The sequence below is a fragment of the Lithobates pipiens genome, unplaced genomic scaffold (assembly GCF_037356315.1).
Source record: "Lithobates pipiens isolate NorthernLeopardFrog02 unplaced genomic scaffold, aLitPip1_a1.2 Scaffold_23, whole genome shotgun sequence".
In the NCBI taxonomy this organism is placed as follows: domain Eukaryota; kingdom Metazoa; phylum Chordata; class Amphibia; order Anura; family Ranidae; genus Lithobates; species Lithobates pipiens.
The window spans coordinates 654,024-678,471 of NW_027507785.1; the positions used below are offsets into that span (position 1 = coordinate 654,024).

At 46.6% G+C, this 24,448-nt stretch overlaps 1 protein-coding gene across 1 annotated transcript in view; it reads right to left on the bottom strand.

Moving 5' to 3' along the window:
• LOC143926785 (vomeronasal type-2 receptor 26-like) overlaps nt 1-16,099 on the bottom strand; it is a 62,225-nt gene extending 46,126 nt beyond the window's left edge. The window contains exons 1-2 of the mRNA XM_077450832.1: nt 16,001-16,099; nt 14,337-14,628 (exon numbers count right to left, since the gene is read on the bottom strand). Of these exons, the coding sequence (XP_077306958.1) occupies nt 14,337-14,628; nt 16,001-16,099 (391 nt within the window). The remainder of the gene's footprint in view (nt 1-14,336; nt 14,629-16,000) is intronic.
• Nucleotides 16,100-24,448: the final 8,349 nt, after the last annotated feature.

Consider the following 24,448-nt stretch of genomic DNA (forward strand, 5'->3'; position numbering starts at 1 on the left):
ACTGACAGCAGCACCGTGATAGAGAGCACTGACATCAGCAGAGTGACATAAATCACTCACACCAGCACCGTGATATACAGCACTGACAGCAGCACCGTGATAGAGAGCACTGACATCAGAAGCGTGACATACAGCACTGACATCAGCACCGTGATATACAGCACTGACAGCAGCACCGTGATAGAGAGCACTGACATCAGAAGCGTGACATACAGCACTGACATCAGCACCGTGATATACAGCACTGACAGCAGCACCGTGATAGAGAGCAGTGACATCAGCAGCGTGACATTAAGCACTCACACCAGCACCGTGATATACAGCACCGACAGCAGCACCGTGATAGAGAGCACTGACATCAGCAGCGTGACATTAAGCACTCACACCCGCACCGTGATATAGAGCACTGACAGCAGCACCGTGATAGAGAGCACTGACATCAGCAGCGTGACATTAAGCACTCACACCAGCACCGTGATATACAGCACTGACAGCAGCACCGTAAGCAGCCCCAGGAGAAAATCAGCACAGCACAGGGATGGTGTGATCCCCTCATAATAAGAACCCCCAGGAGTAAGTCAGCACAGCGCAGGGATGGTGTGATCCCCTCATAATAAGCAGGCCCAGGAGAAAATCAGCACAGCACAGGGATGGTGTGATCCCCTCATAATAAGAACCCCCAGGAGAAAATGAGCACAGCACAGGGATGGTGTGATCCCCTCATAATAAGAACCCCCAGGAGGAAGTCAGCACAGCACAGGGATGGTGTGATCCCCTCATAATAAGCAGGCCCAGGAGAAAGTCAGCACAGCACAGGGATGGTGTGATCCCCTCATAATAAGAACCCCCAGGAGTAAGTCAGCACAGCGCAGGGATGGTGTGATCCCCTCATAATAAGCAGGCCCAGGAGAAAATCAGCACAGCACAGGGATGGTGTGATCCCCTCATAATAAGAACCCCCAGGAGAAAATCAGCACAGCACAGGGGTGGTGTGATCCCCTCATAATAAGAACCCCCAGGGGGAAGTCAGCACAGCACAGGGATGGTGTGATCCCCTCATAATAAGCAGGCCCAGGAGAAAATAAGCACAGCCAGGGATGGTGTGATCCCCTCATAATAAGCAGGCCCAGGAGAAAATCAGCACAGCACAGGGATGGTGTGATCCCCTCATAATAAGCAGGCCCAGGAGAAAATCAGCACAGCACAGGGATGGTGTGATCCCCTCATAATAAGAACCCCCAGGAGGAAGTCAGCACAGCACAGGGACGGTGTGATCCCCTCATAAGCAGCCCCAGTAGAAATATGACACAGCTCAACCTCTTCAAAGAGGAGGGTAGGGGCATATAGTACGGTGTGCTTTTTTGGGCCAAGGAAGTGAGCCAAATGAAGAAAGAAGGTCTGTGTGCTTGATTAAAAAAATTGTTTATAGACATATACATGGTCTACTGGTCACATGTGTTGAATTCCTCCGAGATCCATGCCTCATTCATTTTTAGAAATGTGAGGTAGTTAACACTGTCGTGAGCTAGGCGAGTACGCTTATCGGTCACGATCCCCCCTGCTGCGCTGAACGTCCTTTCGGACAGGACACTGGATGAGGGGCAAGCCAACAGTTCCATTGCAAATTGGGCAAGCTCTGGCCAGAGGTCAAGCCTGCCCACCCAGTAGTCCAGGGGTTCATCACTCCTCAGAGCGTCCACATCGGCCGTTAACCCAATGTTAACCCCAATGGGTCGGCTGAAAGAATGACCTCATATTCGAAGTCACCAACACATCTTCAAACTGGCCTCTTCTTGCAGGCGCTGTTGGATTGGTACCCCGCAACTCCTTCTCTGGGAGTGGGAATTGCTCCTCTGCCAGCGCACGCAAAAGCAGAATGCAGCATTTCTCGAAGCAAGGCCTGGAAGTGCTGCATTTTGACAGCCCTCTGCGACGGCGGTTACATTTCCGCCATTTTGTGTTTGTACCAGGGGTCTAAGCACGTTGCCACCCAGTACTGGTCCTTGACCCTTATGCTTTTTATACGGGGGTCCCTATTAAAACACTGGAGCATGAAGGCCCCCATTTGCACTAAAGTGGAAGCGGTGTGGTGGCCTGGCTCCTGCTCATCATCCAGGATAATGTCGTCCTCTTCATTCTCCTCTCCCCATCCACGCACAACAGGGATCCCAGAAAGGTTTAAAGCATGCTCTTCTTGCTCCTCCTCATCCGCCCCGGCACCATCCTCCTCTGACTCCTCTTCAGACTCCTGTTGTTGACTTGTCTCAGATAGAGTAGCCCCCCCTGGGAATTCATCCAGCATTGCGACTTCCTCATCTTCCCGCTCCTGCTCCTCCACAGCTTGATCAATGACACAACGCAATGCACGCTCCATAAAGAAGGCATAAGGTACCATGTCACTGATGGCGCCATGGCTGCGACTGACCAGTTTGGTGATCTCCTCAAATGGCCGCAGAAGTCTGCATGCGTCGCGCATGAGCAGCCACTGGCGCGGTGAAAAAAACCCCAGCTCCCCAGAACCGTTTCTGCTGCAGAGTTCATACAGGTAGACGTTAACTGCACGTTTCTGCTGGAGCAGCCAATCAAGCATATAGAAGGTTGAGTTCCATCGCGTCGGGCAATCGCAAATAAGACGTCTGACCAGCAGATTGTGTCGCCGCTGAATGTCAGCAAGGCGAGCCATGGCCGTGTAAGATCTTCTGAAATGGGACGAGATTTTCCTTGCCTGCCGCAAGTTGTCCTGGACCCCAGGGTATTTGACAACGAATCGCTGCACGACCAAGTTTAAGACGTGTGCCATGCATGGCACGTGCGTGATTTTGCCCTGTTTCAATGCGCTAAGCAGATTGGCACCGTTGTCACACACCACTTTACCAACTGTCAAATTGAGCGGTGTTAGCCACTGATCTGCCTGTGAACGCAAAGCTGAAAGGAGTGCCGGGCCAGTGTGGCTTTTGGCTTCCAGGCACAACAGACGCAGCACGGCATGGCAACGTCTCACCTGGCATGTGGAATAGGTTCTGGGGAGCTTGGGCGGTGCAGCGGAAGAGACGCTAGCAGCGGAAAAGGAGGAGGCAGCTGAGGAGGAGAGGGAGGAGGATGGAGTAGGAGGAGGAGGAGAAGAGTCAGGCCTGCATGCAATCCGTGGCGGTAAAACCAAATCTACAGGGGTGCCACGGGTTACATGCTTGACGGCCGTCAGAAGGTTCACCCAGTGGGCAGTAAAAGTGATATACCTTCCCTGCCCTTGTTTGCTAGACCACGTGTCTGTGGTCAGATGTATCTTGGCACCGACACTGTGTGCCAGAGATACATTCACTTGCCGCTGAACATGGCCATATAGCTCTGGGATGCCCTTCTCTGAGAAATACTTCCTTCCTGGGACCTTCCATTGTGGAGTTCCAATGGCCACAAATTTGCGAAAGGCCTCCGAGTCCACCAGTTTATATGGCAGTAGTTGGCGGGCTATGAGTTCTGACAAGCCAGCCGTCAATCGTTGGGCAAGAGGGTTATCCGGCGTCATCATTTTTTTACGCTCGAACATTAGGCCCACGGAAGCCTGCCTTTTTGCAGAAAAATGTGAGCTTGGCGTGATGGAAGGTGGAGTGGAGGACAATTGTGAGGAGAGAGGAGAAGGAGAAGTAGAAGACGAGGCTGGACGGTGAGAGCCTGCAGTGTGGCTTTGTGTGTTCCGTTGCTCCCACTCGGCTCGGTGATGGCTGCCCATGTGCCTTCTTAAGGCGGTCGTCCCTAGGTGACTGTTGGGCTTACCGCGACTAATGCATTGACTGCAAAGATTGCAGATGGCAACGCTATTGTCAGCAGCGGACACGTTAAAAGAAAGCCCACACTGCGGAGCCATGTGCCGGTGTCCTGGGAGCGCCAGATGTGACCGTACATGGTCGATGACTCGCTCCTGATACATTTGCAGTCTGCTTTGTCCCTCCTGTGCAATGTAAGTTATTCCTGCTTCTCCTCCCTATCTGCTGGTCCATATCTCCCTCTGAACTCCCCTCCTCTTCCTCTCTTGTGGGCACCCACGTGACATCACTAGACACGTCATCATCAACGTCACCTTCCCCACCGCTATAAGTAGAGATCTCGGAGTAGGCAGCAACACCGGGGACCAACCTCCTCCTTGGGCTGATCTGGATACTGTCGTCAGACTGCTGAGTAGCGGTTGTTGCTACCTCCTCTTCCTGATCCAATACCAAGAGTGGCTGCTCATCAGAAATGTCCTCTTGATATGGATCGGAAAATAATTCCTGTGACTCAAGCGGAAGGTATGTGGTGGTGGTGGTGGTGATGTTGTTGGTGGTAGTGTCTTTTGGGGTGCACATAGCAGAGAGTGAAGAAGAGGGTGCAGAAGAGTAAGGCTCAACCAAGTCTGGTGCGTCCTTTAAAGTAATTGAACGCACCTTCTGCAACTTCCCACTTTGGCTCAAGGCTGTTGCTCCTGCCCTACCCCTACCACCCCTGCAGAAGGGCTTGCCTCTTCCTCTGCCTGTCATTTTTTAAATGACCCTGTGACAAAACTCTTAGTCCCTATACCGATGAAGGACTGCTGCAGTATAGGGCAGCGGTCAGCAGTGGTGCACCTCAACCCTATGTATTGTGGACCGATACCAGTCCTTACAGAACAGCAGACTGTACCTCACTCAACCCTATGTACTGTAGCACCCTACACCAAGTTACCAGTCCTTATAAGGACCTTTGTGGACCAAGTAGGTTGTTTGTGACTGATTAGCAGACTGTACGTCAGTCCCTATACTGCTGAAGAACTGCTGCAGTATAGGGCAGCGGTCAGCAGTGGTGCACCTCAACCCTATCTATTGTGGACCGATACCGGACCTTACAGAACAGCAGACTGTACCTCACTCAACCCTATGTACTGTAGCACCCTACACCATGTTACCAGTCCTTATAAGGACCTTTGTGGACCAAGTAGGTTGTGTGTGACTGATTAGCAGACTGTACGTCAGTCCCTATGCTGCTGAAGGACTGCTGCAGTATAGGGCAGCGGTCAGCAGTGGTGCACCTCAACCCTATGTATTGTGGACCGATACCGGTCCTTACAGAACAGCAGACTGTACCTCACTCAACCCTATGTACTGTAGCACCCTACACCAAGTTACCAGTCCTTTTAAGGACCTTTGTGGACCAAGTAGGTTGTGTGTGACTGATTAGCAGACTGTACGTCAGTCCCTATACTGCTGAAGGACTGCTGCAGTATAGGGCAGCGGTTAGCAGTGGTGCACCTCAACCCTATGTATTGTGGACCGATACCAGTCCTTACAGAAGGGCAGATGTACCTCACTCAACCCTATGTACTGTAGCACCCTACACAGACCAAGTTACCAGTCCTGATAAAGAGCTTTGTGGAACAAGTGAGTTGTGAATGATTAGCAGACTGCAGCAGAAGGGCAGCAGTCAAGTATAATATTCTTTCTATATTTGGAAGAAAGAATATTATACGTGTACAAGCCTATTACCATACCACTGATACCAGTCCTGAAAATAACCTTTGTGGAACTAATAGTATCAGGTACTGTTTAAACTGACCCTCACTGCCTGACACACTGCTTCCTTCCTGTTTCTATACAAACTGGCAAAACAGAGGAGAGTGGAACGATAACTGGTTACTCGAATAGCACTTTTGTGGACCTGATAGTAACAGCTAATGATGATGATGATGACTAATCTGGCTGTCCCTAAAATAGCAGCAGACACAGCGCTCTGTCCCTTTATCTAAACTGACAAAAGACACTCAGGCTGCTGCAACAATCAGTAGCACAGCAAACCTATATACACCTAACACCTATACCAGTCCTGAAAAGAACTTTTGTGTACCAAATAGCTAGCGTTTTATCTGTCCCTGCTCCAAACAGCAACCTTTCCCTATAGTGACAGAAGAAAGAATGTAAAATGGCCGCCGGATCGGGTGTATTTATAAGTTAGGGGGAATGTCCAAGTGTCCATGTGCTGTCATGTCTCAATTGGCTGTCCTGTACCCCATGATGGATGTGTCATCAGGTCAAAGTTCCTTTACACAGTAAAAACACGGAAGTCCGCCGGGCGAACTACGCCAATAGTCTGCCGGACTGGCGGACCGCGAACAGCCGAAATTCGCCGCGAAACGACCGCCGGGCGAACTGTTCGGCCATCCCTATGCAACAGTTTCGGACAAAATCCGTCAGACATTTTCGGACAAAATCCAACGGATTTGGTTGTCAGAATGTCCGACCGTGTGTACAAGGGCTTAGATTTGTTGGGCATTGTTTATTGCACGTAAGTTAATTGCTCTAAGGTGGATATCTTAGAATGCACCTTTACTTGAGGACTGGCGTCTTCAGGTAAATGAAAACATCTTGAAAGAACAACAAATTGGTTGCAATAGGGGAGAATCCAATAACTGGATTAAAATATGGAAACAATGGATATCGGATCCACGGGTAGCTCCACCCTCATTGGTAATGGGGGAGTCTGTATTGAGTGGTTAGTATCGTTTTTCTTTTTCTGTTTGAGTGGGACAGTAAAAGCAGTATTCAAAGGAAGATGTGGGTATAAACATTCTCCTCCTTTGTCAGCTTGTGATATATAACTCACTATGGAAACTACGCTATGGATTTTTCGCCCGGAGAGTGCGTGTGTTTTTTATATTTTTTTATTTATTTATTTATTTATTTATTTATATTTTTTTTTTTTTTTTGTGTTTATGTCTGTGTGTATGTTTGTAAATACTTGTGTCTAAAGGATGGTTAGGTAGTATATATGATAGTGGCAAGCAAGAATAAGAGAAAAATATAAAATTTGTTTTGCACGGATCAATTGAAATAAATAGGAAAACGAGAATATGATGTATTAGCGGTATAAGGAAACAAAACTGTAAAATATATACTGATATTGTAACTTGGTCTGTTATAACTTGTAATATGTCAAATAAAGAAATAAACAATAATAAAAAAAAAAAGATTTGTTGGGCATCCAGAAATCCAGAACTAGTGGACTTTTAGTTTAATTTTTATTTATTTATTAATTTATTTATACATATTTATTTTTATTTTTATGCTGATTTTTATTTCTATTTTTAGCCTGTTCTCTCCTCAACAGCATGGTGATGCTTAGTTACCTTCTCTTGTTTTGTGATATCTTTGGGGTATTTAGGTATTCATGTATTGATCGACTCAGTGATGTATGTATTATCTGATTATATGAATTCATGGTTTATAGAAGAATTTCGTTTTATATTTTTTTATATTATACTTTTTAAGTGTTTGGAAAATTGAGTTGAAGACATTTAATGACATGATGGAAGGTGTATCTGTTGGACCGATTACGGTCTACATTTTACAGATATAATTAGATGGCGTATTAGTGCCAATTTCACCTTTTTATTTTATTTTTTTTACATCTCACTTTAGCCCCTTGTTTAATGAATAATAGGTGACATCTTCACCCTTTTCTTTTTAATATAAGTATACATTATGGGTGACAGGATACAGTATATACTGTTTGCAGAGCCATCGTATTCATAATGAAAGAAATTCTTCTATTACTTTGTACTATTGCTGAATAGTTTTTCTATTGTGACGCTTCCATTATTTCTGTAGCCTTGCCGCCACCGGACCAATCAGGCACAGGCACCTTTTAGGTGTCATCGGTTGCTAGGGAGCTTCTATGCTCTGTATGGTCCTGAGTCGGCCGTGCTGTATAAATACAAGGTGCTCGTTTTGTGTCATATGTCCCAATAGGTTTTTGAGTATATACGCGCTCCGGGTGCGGTGATGAGGTCTGCCTGATTAGTAGATTAATGCATCTTAGTTGGAGATGTGTGCTGGATATCATTTAAAAATGCCCCACTATCCACGTAGCTTCTGGCCAATGGGAGATGCAGGGACGGATGGTGTCATCTGTCGCCAGGCTTCTCTGATTGGTTGACAGTGGGAGTGGAGGTGATATATATATATATATATATTTGTCTATGAATCGTGTAGCTGAGCTCTCAGTTGAAGTCCATGCGACGAAACCGGTCAGAGTGTTGCTTACACGATACTACAGCGAAATGACGCCCTGCGCTCTACAGCCCTCCGAGATCTAACCAGCGGTGAGAGATACTTCCTGCAGGACGAAAGTGCTTCTGGAAACAGCTGAGTATAGCGAGAGCGCCCCCTGCATGTGTTCATTCATTGATGCTGATTACCTTTTATGTGATGTACGCGGCTTTTACCTAAGGGGTGATTTTATTTGTATGGGGAACTTTGAATAAAAGGTATATTAGCCCTTGTACACACGGTCGGACATTCTGACAACCAAATCCGTTGGATTTTGTCCAAAACTGTTGCACACACACAGTCGGACAAAGTTGTCGGACAATCCGATCGTTCAGAACGTGATGACGTACTTTCGTCACGACGGGACTACGTTCAGGCTAGTAGCCAATAGCTTTGGTCTAGGAATTTTATCTGAGCAATGCGTGGCACTTTGTCCGATCGGGAATTCTCTACACATGATCCGACAAAGTCCGATCGGATCATGTTGTCGGAAATTTTTATAGCCCAGCTGGAAAACTTGGTCTGTCAGATACTCCAACGGAAACAGTCCGATGGAGCCCACACACGCTCCGATTATCCGACAACATGGTCCTATCGGACATTGTCCATCAGAATGTCCGACCGTGTGTACAAGGGCTTACTCTATATGCAAATCTGTTTTGCCTTATATGTTAACCCCCGCATTCCTTGTAAAATATGGCGAGGAGGAAATAGGAAGATTTCTTTCATGTATATTGGATATCTACTTGATGAGGAAAGTCTTTTCCCTGCACACCTGGTGATGTATGATGAGGATGTGGAAATAAGACACAGTTAATGGTCTGCAAGCTTTGATTGAGTGTCTCCTTACCCAGTTTTTTCTTGTGAGTTTCCTCCCCCCCCCAGGGGGAGTGTGCAAAACACGTGGTGAATTGTATATCTGGTGACAGGCGCACCCTTCGTTATTAACCCTGTGTTTTCCAGTCTTTACCAACTCTTCATATGAACTGTATATCACTTCACTATGCATCCAAATTCGATCTTAAGGTGGATGGGACATTATTGAGGATTTTCATGATTGGACTAATCTCTGATTTTTAAATTTTTTTAGTGCTGTTTTAGTAATTTTATTCTCAGCATTTGCACTGCGTTTATATATTTTTACTAACCCTTTGATATATATATAGATATGTGTGTGTGTGTGTGTGTGTGCGTACATACATACATACATACATGCATACATACATACAACACTCACTGGCCACTTCATTAGGTACAGCTGTTCAATGGCATGGTAACACAAATTGCTAATCAGCCAATCACATGGATTTAGGCATCTAGAAATGGTGAAGACGACTTGTCAAAGTTCAAACCGAGCATCAGAATGGTTATCTTCTTTACTGATTTCCGTACTATGGTTCTCTATGATGTACACCAATTTGCGCCATTGAACTAAATGACTTAACCGCTAGCCGACCAGCCGCCCGTCATTATACAGCGACAGGTCGGCTCTCTCCCGCAAATCGCTGTAGCTGCGCGTCTTCCCTTTAAACAGCTATAGCGGCTGGGGCACCCACGATGCACGTGGCCGGTAAGTGCGATGTCCACCAGCCAATGCGCGATCGTGGGCCATGAGAGCCAGAATGGGGGGATGTGTGCGTGTAAACGCACACTTCCCCATTCTGTCAGGAGAGGAGAGACGGATCATCTCCCTAGCTAGGAGCAGCGATCTGGCTCCTCCTCCTCTAGTCAGTCACATCCTCCTACAGTTAGAAACACCTCCCAGGAAACACATTTAACCCCTTGATTGCTGTCTAGTGTCAACCCTTTCCCAATGACATTTATACAGTAATCAGTGCATTTTTATAGCTCTGATCACTGTATAAATGTCAATGGTTCCAAAAATGTATCAAACGTGTCCCTTCTGTCCGCCGCAATGTCACAGTCCCACTAAAAATCGCAGGTTGCCTCCATTTCTGTTAAAAAAAAAATATATGTATAATAATAAAAATGCCATATATATATTCCCTATTTTGTAGACGCTATAACTTTTGCGCAAACCAATCAATATACGCTTATAGCAATTTTTTTTTTACCAAAAATATGTAGAAATACACATATCAGCCTAAACTGAGGAAGAATATTGCTTTTCAAAATTGTCACACTTTTTTTATTTATATCACAAGAAATAAACACTGCAGAGGTGATCAAATACCACCAAAAGAAAGCTCTATTTGTGGGAAAAAAAGGACGTCAATTTTGTTTGGGTACAACGTCACACGGCCGCACAATTGTCAGTTAAAATTACGCAGTGCCGAAACGCAAAAAATGGCCTGGTCATTAGGGGGCAAATCCTTCCAGGGCTCAAGTGGTTAAAGAGGATAGGGTTGTTGCCAGCCCAGACAGTTTAGCTCACGAGGGGGGGGAGGGGGTGTCTGGGACAGTCGATAAACCCTTTATCTCCACCATAGATCGAATTTTAGGAAGCCTAAAGTGTCTTGCAAAAGTATTCACCCTCTTGCCATTTTCCGTGTTTTGTTGCCCCACAGCCTGGAATTAACATGGATTGTTTGAGGATTTGCATCATTTAATTTACAGAACACGCCCACAACTTTGAAGAATTTTTTTTTTTTTTATTGTGAAGCAAACAACAATAGGACAAAATAACAGAAAAAAATCTATGTGCAAAACTATTCACCCCCCTAAAGTCAATACTTTGTAGAGCCACCTTTTGCAGCTATCACAGCTCCGAGTCTCTTTGGATAAGTCTCTATAAGTCTTGCCACATCTTACCACTGAGATTTTTGCCCATTCCTCCTGGTAAAACTGCTCCAGCTCCTTCAAGTTGGATGTTTGCGCTTGTGAGCAGTAATCTTTAAGTCTGACCACAGATTTTCTATTGGATTGAGGTCTGGGCTTTGACTAGGCCATTCCAACACATTTCCATGTTTCCCCTTAAACCACTCAAGTGTTGCTTTAGCAGTGTTTGGGGTCATTGTCCTACTGGAAGGTGAACCTCCGTCCTAGCCTCAAATCACACACCGAGTGCTACAGGTTTTGCTCAAGAATATCCCTGTATTTAGCACCATCCATCTTTCCCTCAACTCTGACCAGTTTCCCAGTCCTGACTGAGGAAATACATCCCCACAGCATGATGCTGCCACCACCATGCTTCACTGTGGGGATGGTGTTCTTTGGGTGATGTGATGTGATGTGTTGGGTTTGCGCCAGACATAGTGTTTCTTTGATGGCCAAAAAAGATCAATTTAATCTCATCAGACCAGAGCACCTTCCTCCATACATCAGACCAGAGCTCCTTCCTCCATATATTTTGGGAGTCTCCCACATGCCTTTTCGCAAACTCAAAACATGCCATTTTGTTTTTTTTTTGCTGAAAGTAATGTCTTTCTTCTGGCCACTCTGTCATAAAGCCCAACTCTATAGAGCTGGCGGCTTATTGTCGTCCTATGTACAGATACTCCAGTCTCTGCTGTGGAACTCCGCAGCTCCTCCAGGGTTACCTTAGGTCTCTGTGCTCCTCTCTGATTAATGCCCTCCTTGTCTGCTCCGTGAGTTTTGGTGTGCGCCCGTCTCTTGGCAGGTTTGCTGTTGTGCCATGTTTTTTCCATTTGGTTATGATAGATTTGATGATGCTCCTAGGGGATCATCAAAGATTTGGATATTTTTTTATGATCTAACCCTGACTTCTCAACAACATTGTCCCTTACTTGTTTGGAGAGCTCCTTGGTCTTCATGGCGGTGTTTGATTAGTGGTGCCTCTTGCTTAGGTGTTGCAGCCTCTGGGGCCTTTCACAAAGGTGTGTGTATATGTAATGACAGATCATGTGACACTTAGCATGTACCCAACACTGTGCTCAAAGAGTTCAGGAGACTCCTCAGGAGGACGTGGTGGGTCTAGGGAAGGAGTCACTGATGATGACATTGAGACGAGGGAAGAGGATGCGTTGGCAGCTGCTTTGCTAGTACCCTGAGCCTGGGTGAGAGAGGATGAGGAGGATGAAGAGGGCTTGGTTATCCACTCTACCAAGTCTTCGGCATGATGAGGCTCAACACGTCCAGCTGCCGAAAATAAGGACAAGCGTGTCCCATGGCCACATGCTGATGACGATGCACAGCGTCCACGACCAACACTGTTGTCTCTAGACACAGAGCATGCTTGCCCTCTTTTATTGGCCTGTCTGCCTCTCCTTGTTGGCCTTCCAGACATGGTAATGGCCTGCAGGGAGATGGTAAAACCAGCAATTGGGTAGAGTATATTGTGCTGGAGGCACAAAACACCCACTAACTCCCGCAGATGCCTTTATTATAGAACACCAGTAATAAAGGGTAGATACAGGTGTATATTGTGCTGTGCTGGAGGCACACAACAACCACTAACTCCTGCAGATGGCTCAATTAGAGAAGAGCAATATAGGTAGCTACAGGTGTATACTGCTCTGGAGGCACACAACACCAACTAACTCCTGCAGATGGCTCAATTAGAGAACAGCAATGAAGGGTAGATACAGGTGTATTCTGCGGGGCTGGCACACAGACAACACCCAGTCACCCACTAACTCCTGCAGATGGCAGATGGCTCAATTAGAGAATACTCAGAACAGCAATGAAGGGTAGATACAGATGTATTGTGTGGTGAAGGCACACAGACAACATCCACTAACTCCTGCAGATGCCGGAACACTACACAAGGCCGCCATGCTGGCGGCCTTATATAGTGTGGGGCGTGTACAACACAGCCTGAGCTATAATTGGCCACAGGCATTCTGCCTGTGGCCAATCATGGCTCTCCACGCTGCCGGCGCTGTGATTGGCCAAGCATGCGGGGTCACAGTGCATGCATGGCCAATTATGAGCCAGCAATGCACTGCGATGGCGCAGTGCATTGTTGGCCGTGAGTGCCACGCGAATTTGGCGCTAACGGCCCACAGAGTTCTGGCTTCGCCGAACAGTCGAACAGCCGGTGTTCAAGTCGAACATGCGTTCAACTCGAACACCAAGCTCATCCCTAATCCAGACAATCACATTGTCAGATTTTTTAAAGAAAACCGATAGAGCAAAAACTACGCATGCTCTGAAGCAAGTACGAGACCGCAGCTATTGGCCACTGGCTATTGAATTTCCTTTTTCTAGTCCCGTAATACGTGATGTACGTCATCGCATTCTAGACGTTAGGACTTTGGTGTCATCGTGTGTAGGCAAGACTGTTTCAGCGTTTCAGAAATGGTCGTGTGTACGCGGCATCACTTTCGTGAGAGTTTGCCAGGAAGGGGGGATGAGTCATAAGAAGTCCAATGAAAGCTGCAGAGCTTGAGGTGTGCCTCTGTGTGTCTGTGTAAATCCAGGAAGTGAACAGGCAGCAGCTTCAGCTGCCCACAGTTAAAATGGATGCAGCCAGACTCAGTGGAGGGAGATTTCTGCAGCATATTTGCTATGCTACACAGAATCACAGTATATATAAAATAATATGCAAAGTGGTTGGAGGGAAGCTTCAGAATGGCAAAGATGTTTTTATTATGTGTGCAGACTGCAGTTCTTCTTTGATGTGTCTCCTAACAGGGTGTATACAAAGCAATTAGTAAAAAATAAAAAATAAAAAATATATATATGTGTATATGTGTGTGTGTGTATGTATATATATAAAAGACCAAAAATATCCCATCACATTTGCAATTTTCCTGATTGCCCAGACAGTGAGAGAGAGGAGAGAGATGGCCGATCATTCTGATAATTATTATATAATATAGGACAGGGTCAGAGTAATACAAACACTTATTATCCAACTTACTCTGTGCTGGAATCCATTGTGTTCAGATATTTTTTTCATGTAGTACATGTCATGTAGAGCTTTGGCCAGAACATATACAGCCGTGTATGCATAGGAAGGTATTGGTGTATCTTCAGCAAATATGGAGGACGACTCTATTAAACCGGTACAAAATTCTGGCAAAAAAGAATACCCTAAAGAAAAAAGATCATTTTTCTTTTTGTTTGGGGAAAGACAATGAAGAAAATAAAGCCAAATATCTTCCATTATCGGGTCATGTAAGCAGTGGGAGACGTTGACTCCATGGGGATAAATATTGACATTTATGGGCATTTGTTGTGGCCAAACAAATACGAAGCTGCAGTTGAGTGCTATAGAGTCATTTATATTCGCAGTATTTAGTTTATTCCAAGAAGGTGGGAAAATCAATGTGATCTGATTTAAAATCGAGGACATATAAGGAGTAAAAAAGTGCATTGTGGCAGTTCCACACACTATGGCAACTTTAGCTGTTGAATTACCAAGAATATAATTGATGATGATATTCTGAAAATTATCTTTTTTAAAAACGTCTTGGATTTTAAGGATATATTCTGTACAGATCCCGTGTTGGCTCATCATCTTGCTCAGCTCTTGGGCCTCCTCATCACCGCTGCCATCCCATGCTGTTAATATTCCAACCCAGTTCCACCCAAAATGCTGCAACAGTTTTATAAGGGCTGTATAATGGACCCGATCGTCTGGGGTCATACGGAATAAAGTTGGATACATTTTCCCATCACTCAGGTGAGGGTCGGTGGCTCGATAACTGATCTGGATAAGATATTGAGAACAATTTTAATGGGATGGAATTATACAGACCAGTGTTTCTCATCCGGGGTTCTGCGAGAAGCCTTCAGGGGTTCATAGTTACATATAGTTACATAGTAGGTGAGGTTGAAAAAAGACACAAGTCCAACCTATGTGTGTGATTATATGTCATTATTACATTGTATATACCTGTATGTTTCGGTCGTTCAAGTGCTTATCTAATAGTTTCTTTTTTTGTCCTTAATCTGCTGGCACTGCCAAAATATATGATCAAAGCCAGCACGGTCCGCCGTACAACGCCAGCACCCCGCTGAACCCGTACCATACATTCCAGCTAGCCGTGCAGGAGTATAGTACACCCTGTATAGAATTTTAAATTGAATAAGTCTATATCTTGCTGATACCAGGGTCTGAAACGGGTAATCCCACATGTCATCTTCCCAATCTTCCCCTCCAAATCTTCCCCTCCAAAAACTGTCACTAAAGCACTCCATGTGTCTCTACATTTCTGGATCATATTTGGCCTTTCAACGAACAACTCTCTTTAGACCACGGACAGAGGCTTCAGCAAGTCCTCCGTCCGCAGCACCCTCTCCAGGGGAGTCACACCAAGCTCCACAGCGTCGGAATCGAACTGAGTGAGGAAGGCATGCCTCAGCTGGAGGTATCGAAACAAATACCAATTAGGTAGATTGTATTTAGCTTTTAGTTGGTCAAACGTATATAGCCTCGCCCCCCCCACTACGTGCCCCAGCTGTTTGATGCCAACCCTGGCCCAGATCACTGGGTCAGGAATCGCACCAAAATGCAACAAACGGGGATTGAACCAGAGAGGAGTGTCCGGCGACCAACACCCCACCCTGTTCTTCATCAAAACCTGTGCCCTGTCCCACGCTCTCACCGTTGCTCACATTGAGGCCGTCAGAGAAGGGGAAGCCCTTGTATCCCTGTATACAAAGTAGGATAAACTCTCATATGAGCCCAGAAGGGCTGCCTCTAATACCGTAGCCGAGTCCCCGTCATCCCTTGTTAACCAACGCCGGGCCACTACCATCTGTCCAGCTATGAAATACTTAAAAAGATCTGGTAATGCCAAGCCACCTTGACCCCAGGGTTCCTGAAAAACACGGAGACTTATCCTGGGATGTGTGGCGGCCCATAAAAATGAACTAAATAAACTATTCACCCTTCTAAAAAAAGAACAAGGAATCCAAATTGGTGAGTTTCGCAGAAAGTATAGGAACACCGGCAGGACTTTCATTTTAAGCAGATTCACTCTACCAATCAGGGACAGCGGCAAGTGTTTCCATGCATCTAGTTGCACCTTAACCTTGGCCAGTAATGGAAGAAGATTTAGAGACATATAGTCACCTACCCTTGGTGATACCCGCACACCCAAATACTTGAACTCCTGCACCCATGCAATGGGAACCTTGACGGTCGCCAGAGCACGGGCCTCCCCATCAATAGCCATCACGTTGGACTTCTCTCAGTTAACTCGTAGCCCTGAGTATGTGGCAAATTTGTCCAGCACCTCAAACACTGCCTCCAAGGATGACCCTGCGTCCTGCAGAAAGAGAAGCATATCATCTGCATATAGCGCTATGCATTCCTTAATGAACCCTACCTCCAATGCTCCAACCTCAGGGGACCTCTGCAAAGCTATTGCCAGGGGCTCTATTGCTAGCGCAAATAAGGATGGGAACAGAGGGCACCCTTGACGCGTGCCCCTGCCCACTTTAAACTGAGAGGAGATTGAGGTACCTATTTTAATAACCGCCCGGGGATTGCTATAGAGTAGAGATATCCAGGTCACGAAAACCTCTCCAAAGCCCATGTGCCTCAGCACTGCCAGCATATACTGCCAGTCCACTGAGTCAAAGGCCTTAGCCATGTCGAGGGATACCACTACTCTCGTGCCTGTCCTGTCATGTTCAATCTGTAAATGAGCAAACAGTCTGCGCAGGTTGGTGTCCGTAGATTTTTGGGGGATAAAACCCATCTGATCTATGTCCACCAAGGTGGTAATGACTTGTGAAAGTCTAGTAGCCAAAACTTTCGTTAAGATTTTTAAATCTTGATTCAGCAGCGCTATTGGCCTGTACGATGAACATGACAGGGGATCCTTGCCTGGCTTTGGCAGCAGAATAACCTGTGCCTCTAACCAGGAGTCAGGAAGACACTTGTGTTCAAGACAGTAACGAAAGAGATATTTTAGCCTAGGCACCAAGTCCTCCAAATGTGACCGATACCATTCGACACAGAAACCATCAGGACCAGGGGATTTATGGGGAGGGAAGGACCTAATGGCCCTCTCAATTTCCCTGTCTGTTATATCAGCGTCCAAAATGTCCCTGTCCGCCACAGACAGCACTGGGACACCCAGAGACGCCAGCAACCCATCTTATTCCAGGGGACTGTAGGCGGGAATAGGCGCATACAAGGCCCTGTAGTAGTCCACAAAGGTGTCCAAGATATCTGTTGGATTTGTAAGTATATCCCCCCGATCATTTTTAATGCAAGGTATATTTGTCTGTACTCTCTGTTCTGCTACTAACATAGCAAGCAACTTACCATTTTTATCCCCTTGCTCAAAAAGGGATTCAGCTAGCTTCGTCCTAGATGTGTGGGCTAATTCAGTATAATGGAGTGCCAACACGCGCCTCGCCTCCAGGAGTACACTATACGTGACATTGGATTGATTATCTGAATGTGCCAGAGCACACACCCTCTCTCTATCCTGTAATTCCTGTTCTTTCTTATTATACGACCTTCGGGCCTGCTTAATGGCTGAAATATAATGGCCGCGCATGCAAGCCTTAAACGCATCCCAAACCGTTGTTGGGTCAGCAGACCCTGCATTATCTTCCCAATAATTACTAAAATGTGGCGCAACCTGAGTGGACACCTCCTCCACCTCCAACCAGCCAGGGTTCAACCTCCCCCCCCCCCCCTAGAAACCGAGGTGTGACTAATATGTATCGACAGTGGCGTGTGATCAGATAGACCACCTGCGAGATATTTAGCTCCTCCCACCAACTGCAGCATTGACGCATTTGCGAACGCTAAGTCGATTCTCGAGGAGGATCTGTGCGTTTTGGAAAGATATGAGTAACCTCTGGTAGTAGGGTTTTTCCACCGCCACAATTCTGTCAGGGCAGCCGTGGCTGCCCAGGCAGAAAGGTCAGCCGATGCCACTCTGGATGCATTGGAGGAGTCCAGAGCGGTAGAGAGTAAGGCATTAAAATCCCCAGCTATAAGGAGTGGGAGATGCATGTAGGGCGCCAATTTACCCAAGAGGTCATACAGGATCTGGATCCGGAAGGGAGGCGGAATATAAACATTTACCAAGACCATTTTGCAAGTACTGATATCAGCAACTACAATCAAAAACCTTCCTCCTGGGTCCGAGATCACACGATGGATGGTGCAAGGAACCGCCTTACTGATTAGAATGGACACCCCCCTGGAGTAGGTGGAGTATGTTGCGTGGATTGCCCGCTGTATCCAGGCTCTGCATAAGGCCAGTACCCTGCTCCCATCCAGATGCGTCTCCTGCAGGAACACTACATGGGGACTAATCGGTTTTAAAAATTGAAACATTAAAGCTCTACGGAATTTGTCATTCAGTCCTCGGACATTCCAGGAGACCACATTAAACATTTGTCCCACCATCATCCCCCAGTAAACCTGTCAGATATGAAACAATATACATACAATACCAGAGTGAAATACAGCTGACCATGCGAGGCATACATGTGACTAAGCATATGAAAAGTAGAAAGGCTGACTTGAAGGGCTGCACATACTAAACACCCTACCCCTTGACCCCCATAAACACCCTGCTGCTGTGTAGCAAACCAAAAAAACAGGTACACGCAGCTTTTCCCCGAACTGTGTCCTAAAACAGTCCTTGAGGGCATGACCGTTTAAAGGGTGACTAAAGACCAGGAGACACAAAAAGAAAAATTTGACACACCCCAAAACAAAAATGTGTCAAAAAGTCAACTGTCCTAAACATGGTGCCTGAGTTCCCGGAGCTCCCGACTCCGCTTTGGGACCCTTCCCGTACTTGCCATAGTATCCGGACCTTGTGTGCCCCCCCTCAGTTCTCAGGAGTCAGGATCTAAAGTGTCCAGCAAAGAACCATACATATACTGAAATGTGCATAAGAGGAAGGGGTAACACTTTATAAACCTCTCCCCCCACCCAGAGTCTGAGGGAGCAACCCTTAACAGCAGGTAATCTCAATATTGACACAGTAGGTAGCCCAACCCCCGGAGAACAGACCAGCCAAACTCTTTGAGGAGGCCAGAGAAGAAGACAAAAAAGGAGGAGAGAGTCCAAACCCACCATGGAGAGAACTAGATACGCCAGGCCTCGCCTATCACAGCGACTGGAACCAGGCGTCTGCTTCAGCAGGGGAATCAAAGAACTTCACCGAGCCCCCGTGCTGCACTCGTAGCCGACTAGGGTAGAGCATGGAGTATTTCAAATCTCGTTCATGGAGCCTTCTTCTGATGTCCGTAAAGGTCTTGCGTTGTCTCTGCAAGTCAGCCGAGAAGTCAGGATAAAGATGCACCGCCGTGTTCTCAAAGGGCAGAGTCTGATGTTTATGGGCCTCGCGCAGTATACGGTCCCTGTCCCTATAATTGAGAAATCGCACTAGGAAAGGCCTGGGCGGGGCCCCAGGAGGACCCCGGCTAGTAGGGACCCTGTGAGACCTTTCTACCACATAGGTTGGGGAGACCTCGGTCAAGTGGAGCGGTGCCTTAAAAAATGCCTCCGCAAACTCAGCCGGGTGGTCCCCCTCCGCCCCTTCTGGAAGGCCCAGGACCCTAACATTGTTCCTCCGAAGGCGATTTTCTGCGTCATCTGCTTTAGCCACCAGATTTTGAACAGTGCCCTGTAGAGCATGTATGGCTGCATCGTTAGTGGTGTCCTCCGTTGCCGAGATTCGTGATTCGGTTTCATAAAGCCTGCCCCTAAATTTGTCTAAGTCCGCTCTTATGAGATTGCATTCCTCCGCCAGGTGGTCTATGTGGACCAGCAATGATGTTCTGCTTTGCTCAATTGCCGCAAGGATGACAGTGGTATCATTGGTTTGAGGGGTTGGCGGCACGGGTGGAGCAGCCGCTTGCGGTGCCGCCTGCTCCATGTCTGCCATCAGTGCCTTAAATTGATTCAAAAAGTCCCCAGGACACTGTGCAGGCTGCGGTGGTGCCTTCTTAGCTGCAGACTTGCCTTTGGAGGACATGAGGGAGTAGGAAGACACACTGAAGGCACGTAGGATTGTACGTATGCAGGGAGGTGGACCCCTTTAAAAATTTTCCCAGCCACAGGATAATCAATAAACGGCCAGGCTGACTGAAAGTTTAGCTCTAGAGTTTCTCCAGTGTCCAGGTGCTGCCAGAGGTCTTGGGGGACAGCAGATACAGTCCAGCAGGGCGCAGAGTGGGCAGGGTATTCCCCTTTAAGAGTGTCCAGCCATGTACTAGAAGGTGAGAGCAAGCATGTATGATAGATGACTGTAGCTGACCTCCACCTCACTCCCCCAGCCACCGTTCTAAAGCACCCCCTCTTTTCTTCTAATTTTAATGAGTGGCCACGAGTCTTGTTAAAATCCCTTCCACAAAAAAGTTTTCTCCCTATTGTGGGATCACCAGTACGTTATTTGTATATTGTGGGGTCACCAGTACGTTATTTGTATATTGAAATCATATCCCCTCTCAAGCGTCTCTTTTCCAGAGAGAATAAGTTCAGTGCTCACAACCTTGCCTCATAACTAACATCCTCCAGACCCTTTATTAGCTGTGCTGTCCTTCTTTGTAGTCGCTCCATTTCCAGTACATCCATCCTGAGGACTGGTGCCCAGAACTGGACAGCATACTCCAGGTGCGGCTGGACCAGAGTCTTGTAGAGCGGGAGAATTATCGTTTTATCTCTGGAGTTGATCCCCTTTTTAATGCATGCAAATTAAATAGGATTGGTCCCAGCACAGAACCCTGGGGGGCCCCACTACCCACCCCTGACCATTCCGAGTACTCCCCATTTATCACCACCCTCTGAACCCTTGTAGCCAGTATTCAATGTACTCACCCTATGGTCCATGCCAACTGACATTATTTTTTACAGCAAACGTTTATGGGGAACTGTGTTAAATGCTTTTGAAAAATCCAGATACACCACGTCTACAGGCCTTCCTTTATCTAGATGGCAACTCACCTCCTCATAGAAGGTTAGTAGATTGGTTTGGCAAGAACAATTCTTCATGAATCCATGCTGATTACTGCTAATGATACCATTCTCATTACTTGTATATATTCCCTTATCATCCCTTCCAAGAGTTTACATACTATTGATGTAAGGCTAAGTGGTCTGTAATTCTCCATTCAGCTGGTACCATTCCAGGCAGTAGACTGTCAGTAAAAATTAGGAACAATGGTCTGCAAATTACTTCAAGTACCCTCAGGTGCAAGCCATCTGGTTTCGGTGATTCTGCCGCAAATCAATTTTATGGTGGATGTATACCGCCCAATATTTTCTCAGGTATGTTCTTAATGCTCACTGACAGTCAGTATTGTCAGCATCCATTAATACCCCGTGGTTCCTCTGTAGTTCTGGCTCCTATACAGTCAGGGGGTGGAGCAGGGAGTAGTGCGGAGAGTGGGAAAGTGGGATAATTTAGATGCTTATTCAAGTGCTGACCATGTGGCTGGATTGGCGGATGAGTTCTTACTGTACTACTCCCAATTCAGCCGCTCTAGTTTGGAAAGTCGTTTGTTTATTGAATCTTTTAACACACACAATGACAACGACTCTTCTCCTCGGCTCAAATACAATACAACACCCTTCTCACTCAGTTCTCAGGAATGCACTTTGCCAGTAATCCAACCTCTGGCACAAAATTAATTAGCTGATTGGACTATAAGATTTACATTGAGCTGACCTTTTGTTTCATTAGATCTTTAAAGTATTACAGAATCATGTCGAAATCATTTGAATTCATTCGTTATATTTCTTTCGTATTCGTTGTTATTCGTTATTTCTTTATTCAGACATTCGGTTGCATCCGAATGTCTGAAAGATACAAAATTCAGCCGAATTTCGATTCGTTACAAAACGAATTGCACAAGCCTATCATGGGTTACATACCTCACAAGCCAGAAACACGAGGTAAATAACGAATAAAACAGCGCTAAGTCAATTCACTAAAGGAAATACATAAATAAACAAATGCATTAGTTAAATAAGTCGAGGTCCAGGTATTACCCATGTGGTATTACTGCATGAGGCATTTAACCACTTAAGGACCGGGCCTATTTTTCAGACTCAGTGTTTACAAGTTAAAATATTTTTTTTTTGCTAGAAAATTACTTAGAACCCCCAAACATTATAATGGGATTTTTATATACAGCTTACCTGTAAAATCCTTTTCTTGAGAGTACATCACGGGACACAAGAGCTTCATTACATAGTGGGTTATATAGGCACCTCTGGTGATTGGACACTGGTTGACCCAATTAAAGAGAATTCCTCCCCTATATAACCCCTCCCATTTGGGAGGCACCTCAGTTTTGTAGCAAAGCAATAAGAAACCACGTAAAACCCAAGAGGGGCGGGAGCCCTGTGTCCCGTGATGTACTCTCAAGAAAAGGATTTTACAGGTAAGCTGTATATAAAAATCCCATTTTCTTGATCATACATCACGGGACACAGGAGCTTCATTACATAGTGGGATGTCCCATAGCAATGCTCAGGTTGAGGGGAGGGAGACACAGATCATAAATCTAGACCGCCAAGGACCTGAGGACCTAAACTGCAGCTTGCAGTACACTGCGCCCGAAGGCGATATCCTCTTGCCCTCTGACATCCACCTGATAGAATCTGGTGAATGTGTGGACTGATGACCAAGTCGCAGCCTTACAGATCTGAGCCAGGGAGGCCTGGTGATGCACTGCCCGAGAAGCACTTACAGCCCTAGTAGAGTGCGCTTTCACCTGAAAAGGAGGAATCTGCCCCTTTAAGTCATAGGCCTGAGAAATAACCTGTCTGATCCACCTTGAGAGAGTGGACCTTGACGCTGCCTGACCCCTTCTAGGGCCTTCTGGCAGAATAAATAAACAGTCAGTTTTTCTTATCTGAGCATTAGCTTGAAGATAAAGACTGATTGCTCTAACCACATCTAAAGTGTGTAAGGATTCTTCCTCTGAGGACTGAGGATTTAGAAAAAAGGATGGTAGGATTATATCCTGATTCAGGTGCAAACCTGAAACCACCTTAGGTAGAAAGGACCTGTTGGGACGCATAGCCACTCGGTCCTTATGGATAATTAAATAGGGCTCTTTACAGGAAAGAGCTGCCAATTCTGATACCCTTCTAGCCGTGGATATGGCTACTAGGAAAAACCAGCTTCTTTGTCAAGAGAGCTAAAGAAGCCAGATGCAGAGGTTCAAATGGTTGGGCTTCTAAGGCCGAGAGAACCAAATTCAGATCCCATGGGCATACCGGAGGTTTGACTGGCGGTTTTATCCGCATAGCCCCCTGGATAAAAGCCCGTAGTAGGGAATGTGATGCAAGCGGTCTTTGAAAAAAGGCCGATAGGGTCGAAATCTGCACCTTGATGGTGCTTATGGCCAAATTCATTTCAAGGCCTGATTGGAGAAAGGCCAAGATTCTGCTAATGACATACCTTCTAGGATGCCATCTCCTGGGTTCACACCAGGAAACATATGTCCTCCAGATCTTGTAATAGATACGCCTGGAGGCCGGCTTTCTGGCATTGACCAGAGTGGAAAGGACTGGCCCCGAAAGACCACGGCCTCTCAAAATGTGGGTCTCAGCAGCCAGACCGTCAAATTCAGACTGCGTAAGCAGGATGGTAAATTGGACCCTGTGAGAGCAGATCTGGCCGGAGAGGGAGGGTCCATGGCCTGCCCACTGCCAAATTCATGATTTCTGCGAACCATGGTCGCCTGGGCCAAGCCGAGGCCACTAGAAGGACCGACTTCGCCTCCCTCTTGACCCTTCCCAGGAACTGCGATAGCAGCGGGCTCGGGGGGAAGGCATAGATCAGATTGTACTGATCCCAGGGAACCGTCAGAGCATCTGACCCCTGAGCAAGTGCATCTCTTGTCCTTGACACAAAGTTGTCCAGTTTCCTGTTGAATCTGGACGCAAACAGATCCACGTCTGGAGTGCCCCACTTGTAACATATGTCTCGAAACACATTGGGGTGCAGAGCCCATTCTCCTGGGCACAACTGCTGGCGGCTGAGATAATCCGCCTGCCAATTCTCCACTCCTGGGATGAAGACTGCAGAGAGGCACGGAACATGCTCTTCTGCCCAGACAAGTATGCGATTCACCTCCTTTTGGGCCACCAGACTTCTGGTACCGCCCTGGTGATTGATATAAGCCACTGCGGTGGCATTGTCGGACTGAATCCGAACTGGGAAACCTCGCAGTCTGTGAGACCACTCTCTGAGTGCCATGTAAACTGCCCGAATCTCCAAGATATTTATGGACAGCAGACTTTCGGTCGCAGACCATTTTTCCTGCGAGCATGTTCCCTGCAACACGGCTCCCCAGCCTGTCAGGCTGGCATCCGTTGTGACAATCTTCCATGAGAGGGGAAGAAAAGTTTTGCCTTTCAGCAAATTCCTGGTTTGTAACCACCAGACAAGTTTTTTGGGTGCCCGAGGGGATAAACGCATAGGAAGATCCAGGGATTGGGGCTTCCTGTTCCAAATCGCAAGGATGCATCTTTGCAGGGGCCTTGAGTGGAACTGGGCGAATGGGACGGCCTCGAATGAGGCGACCAT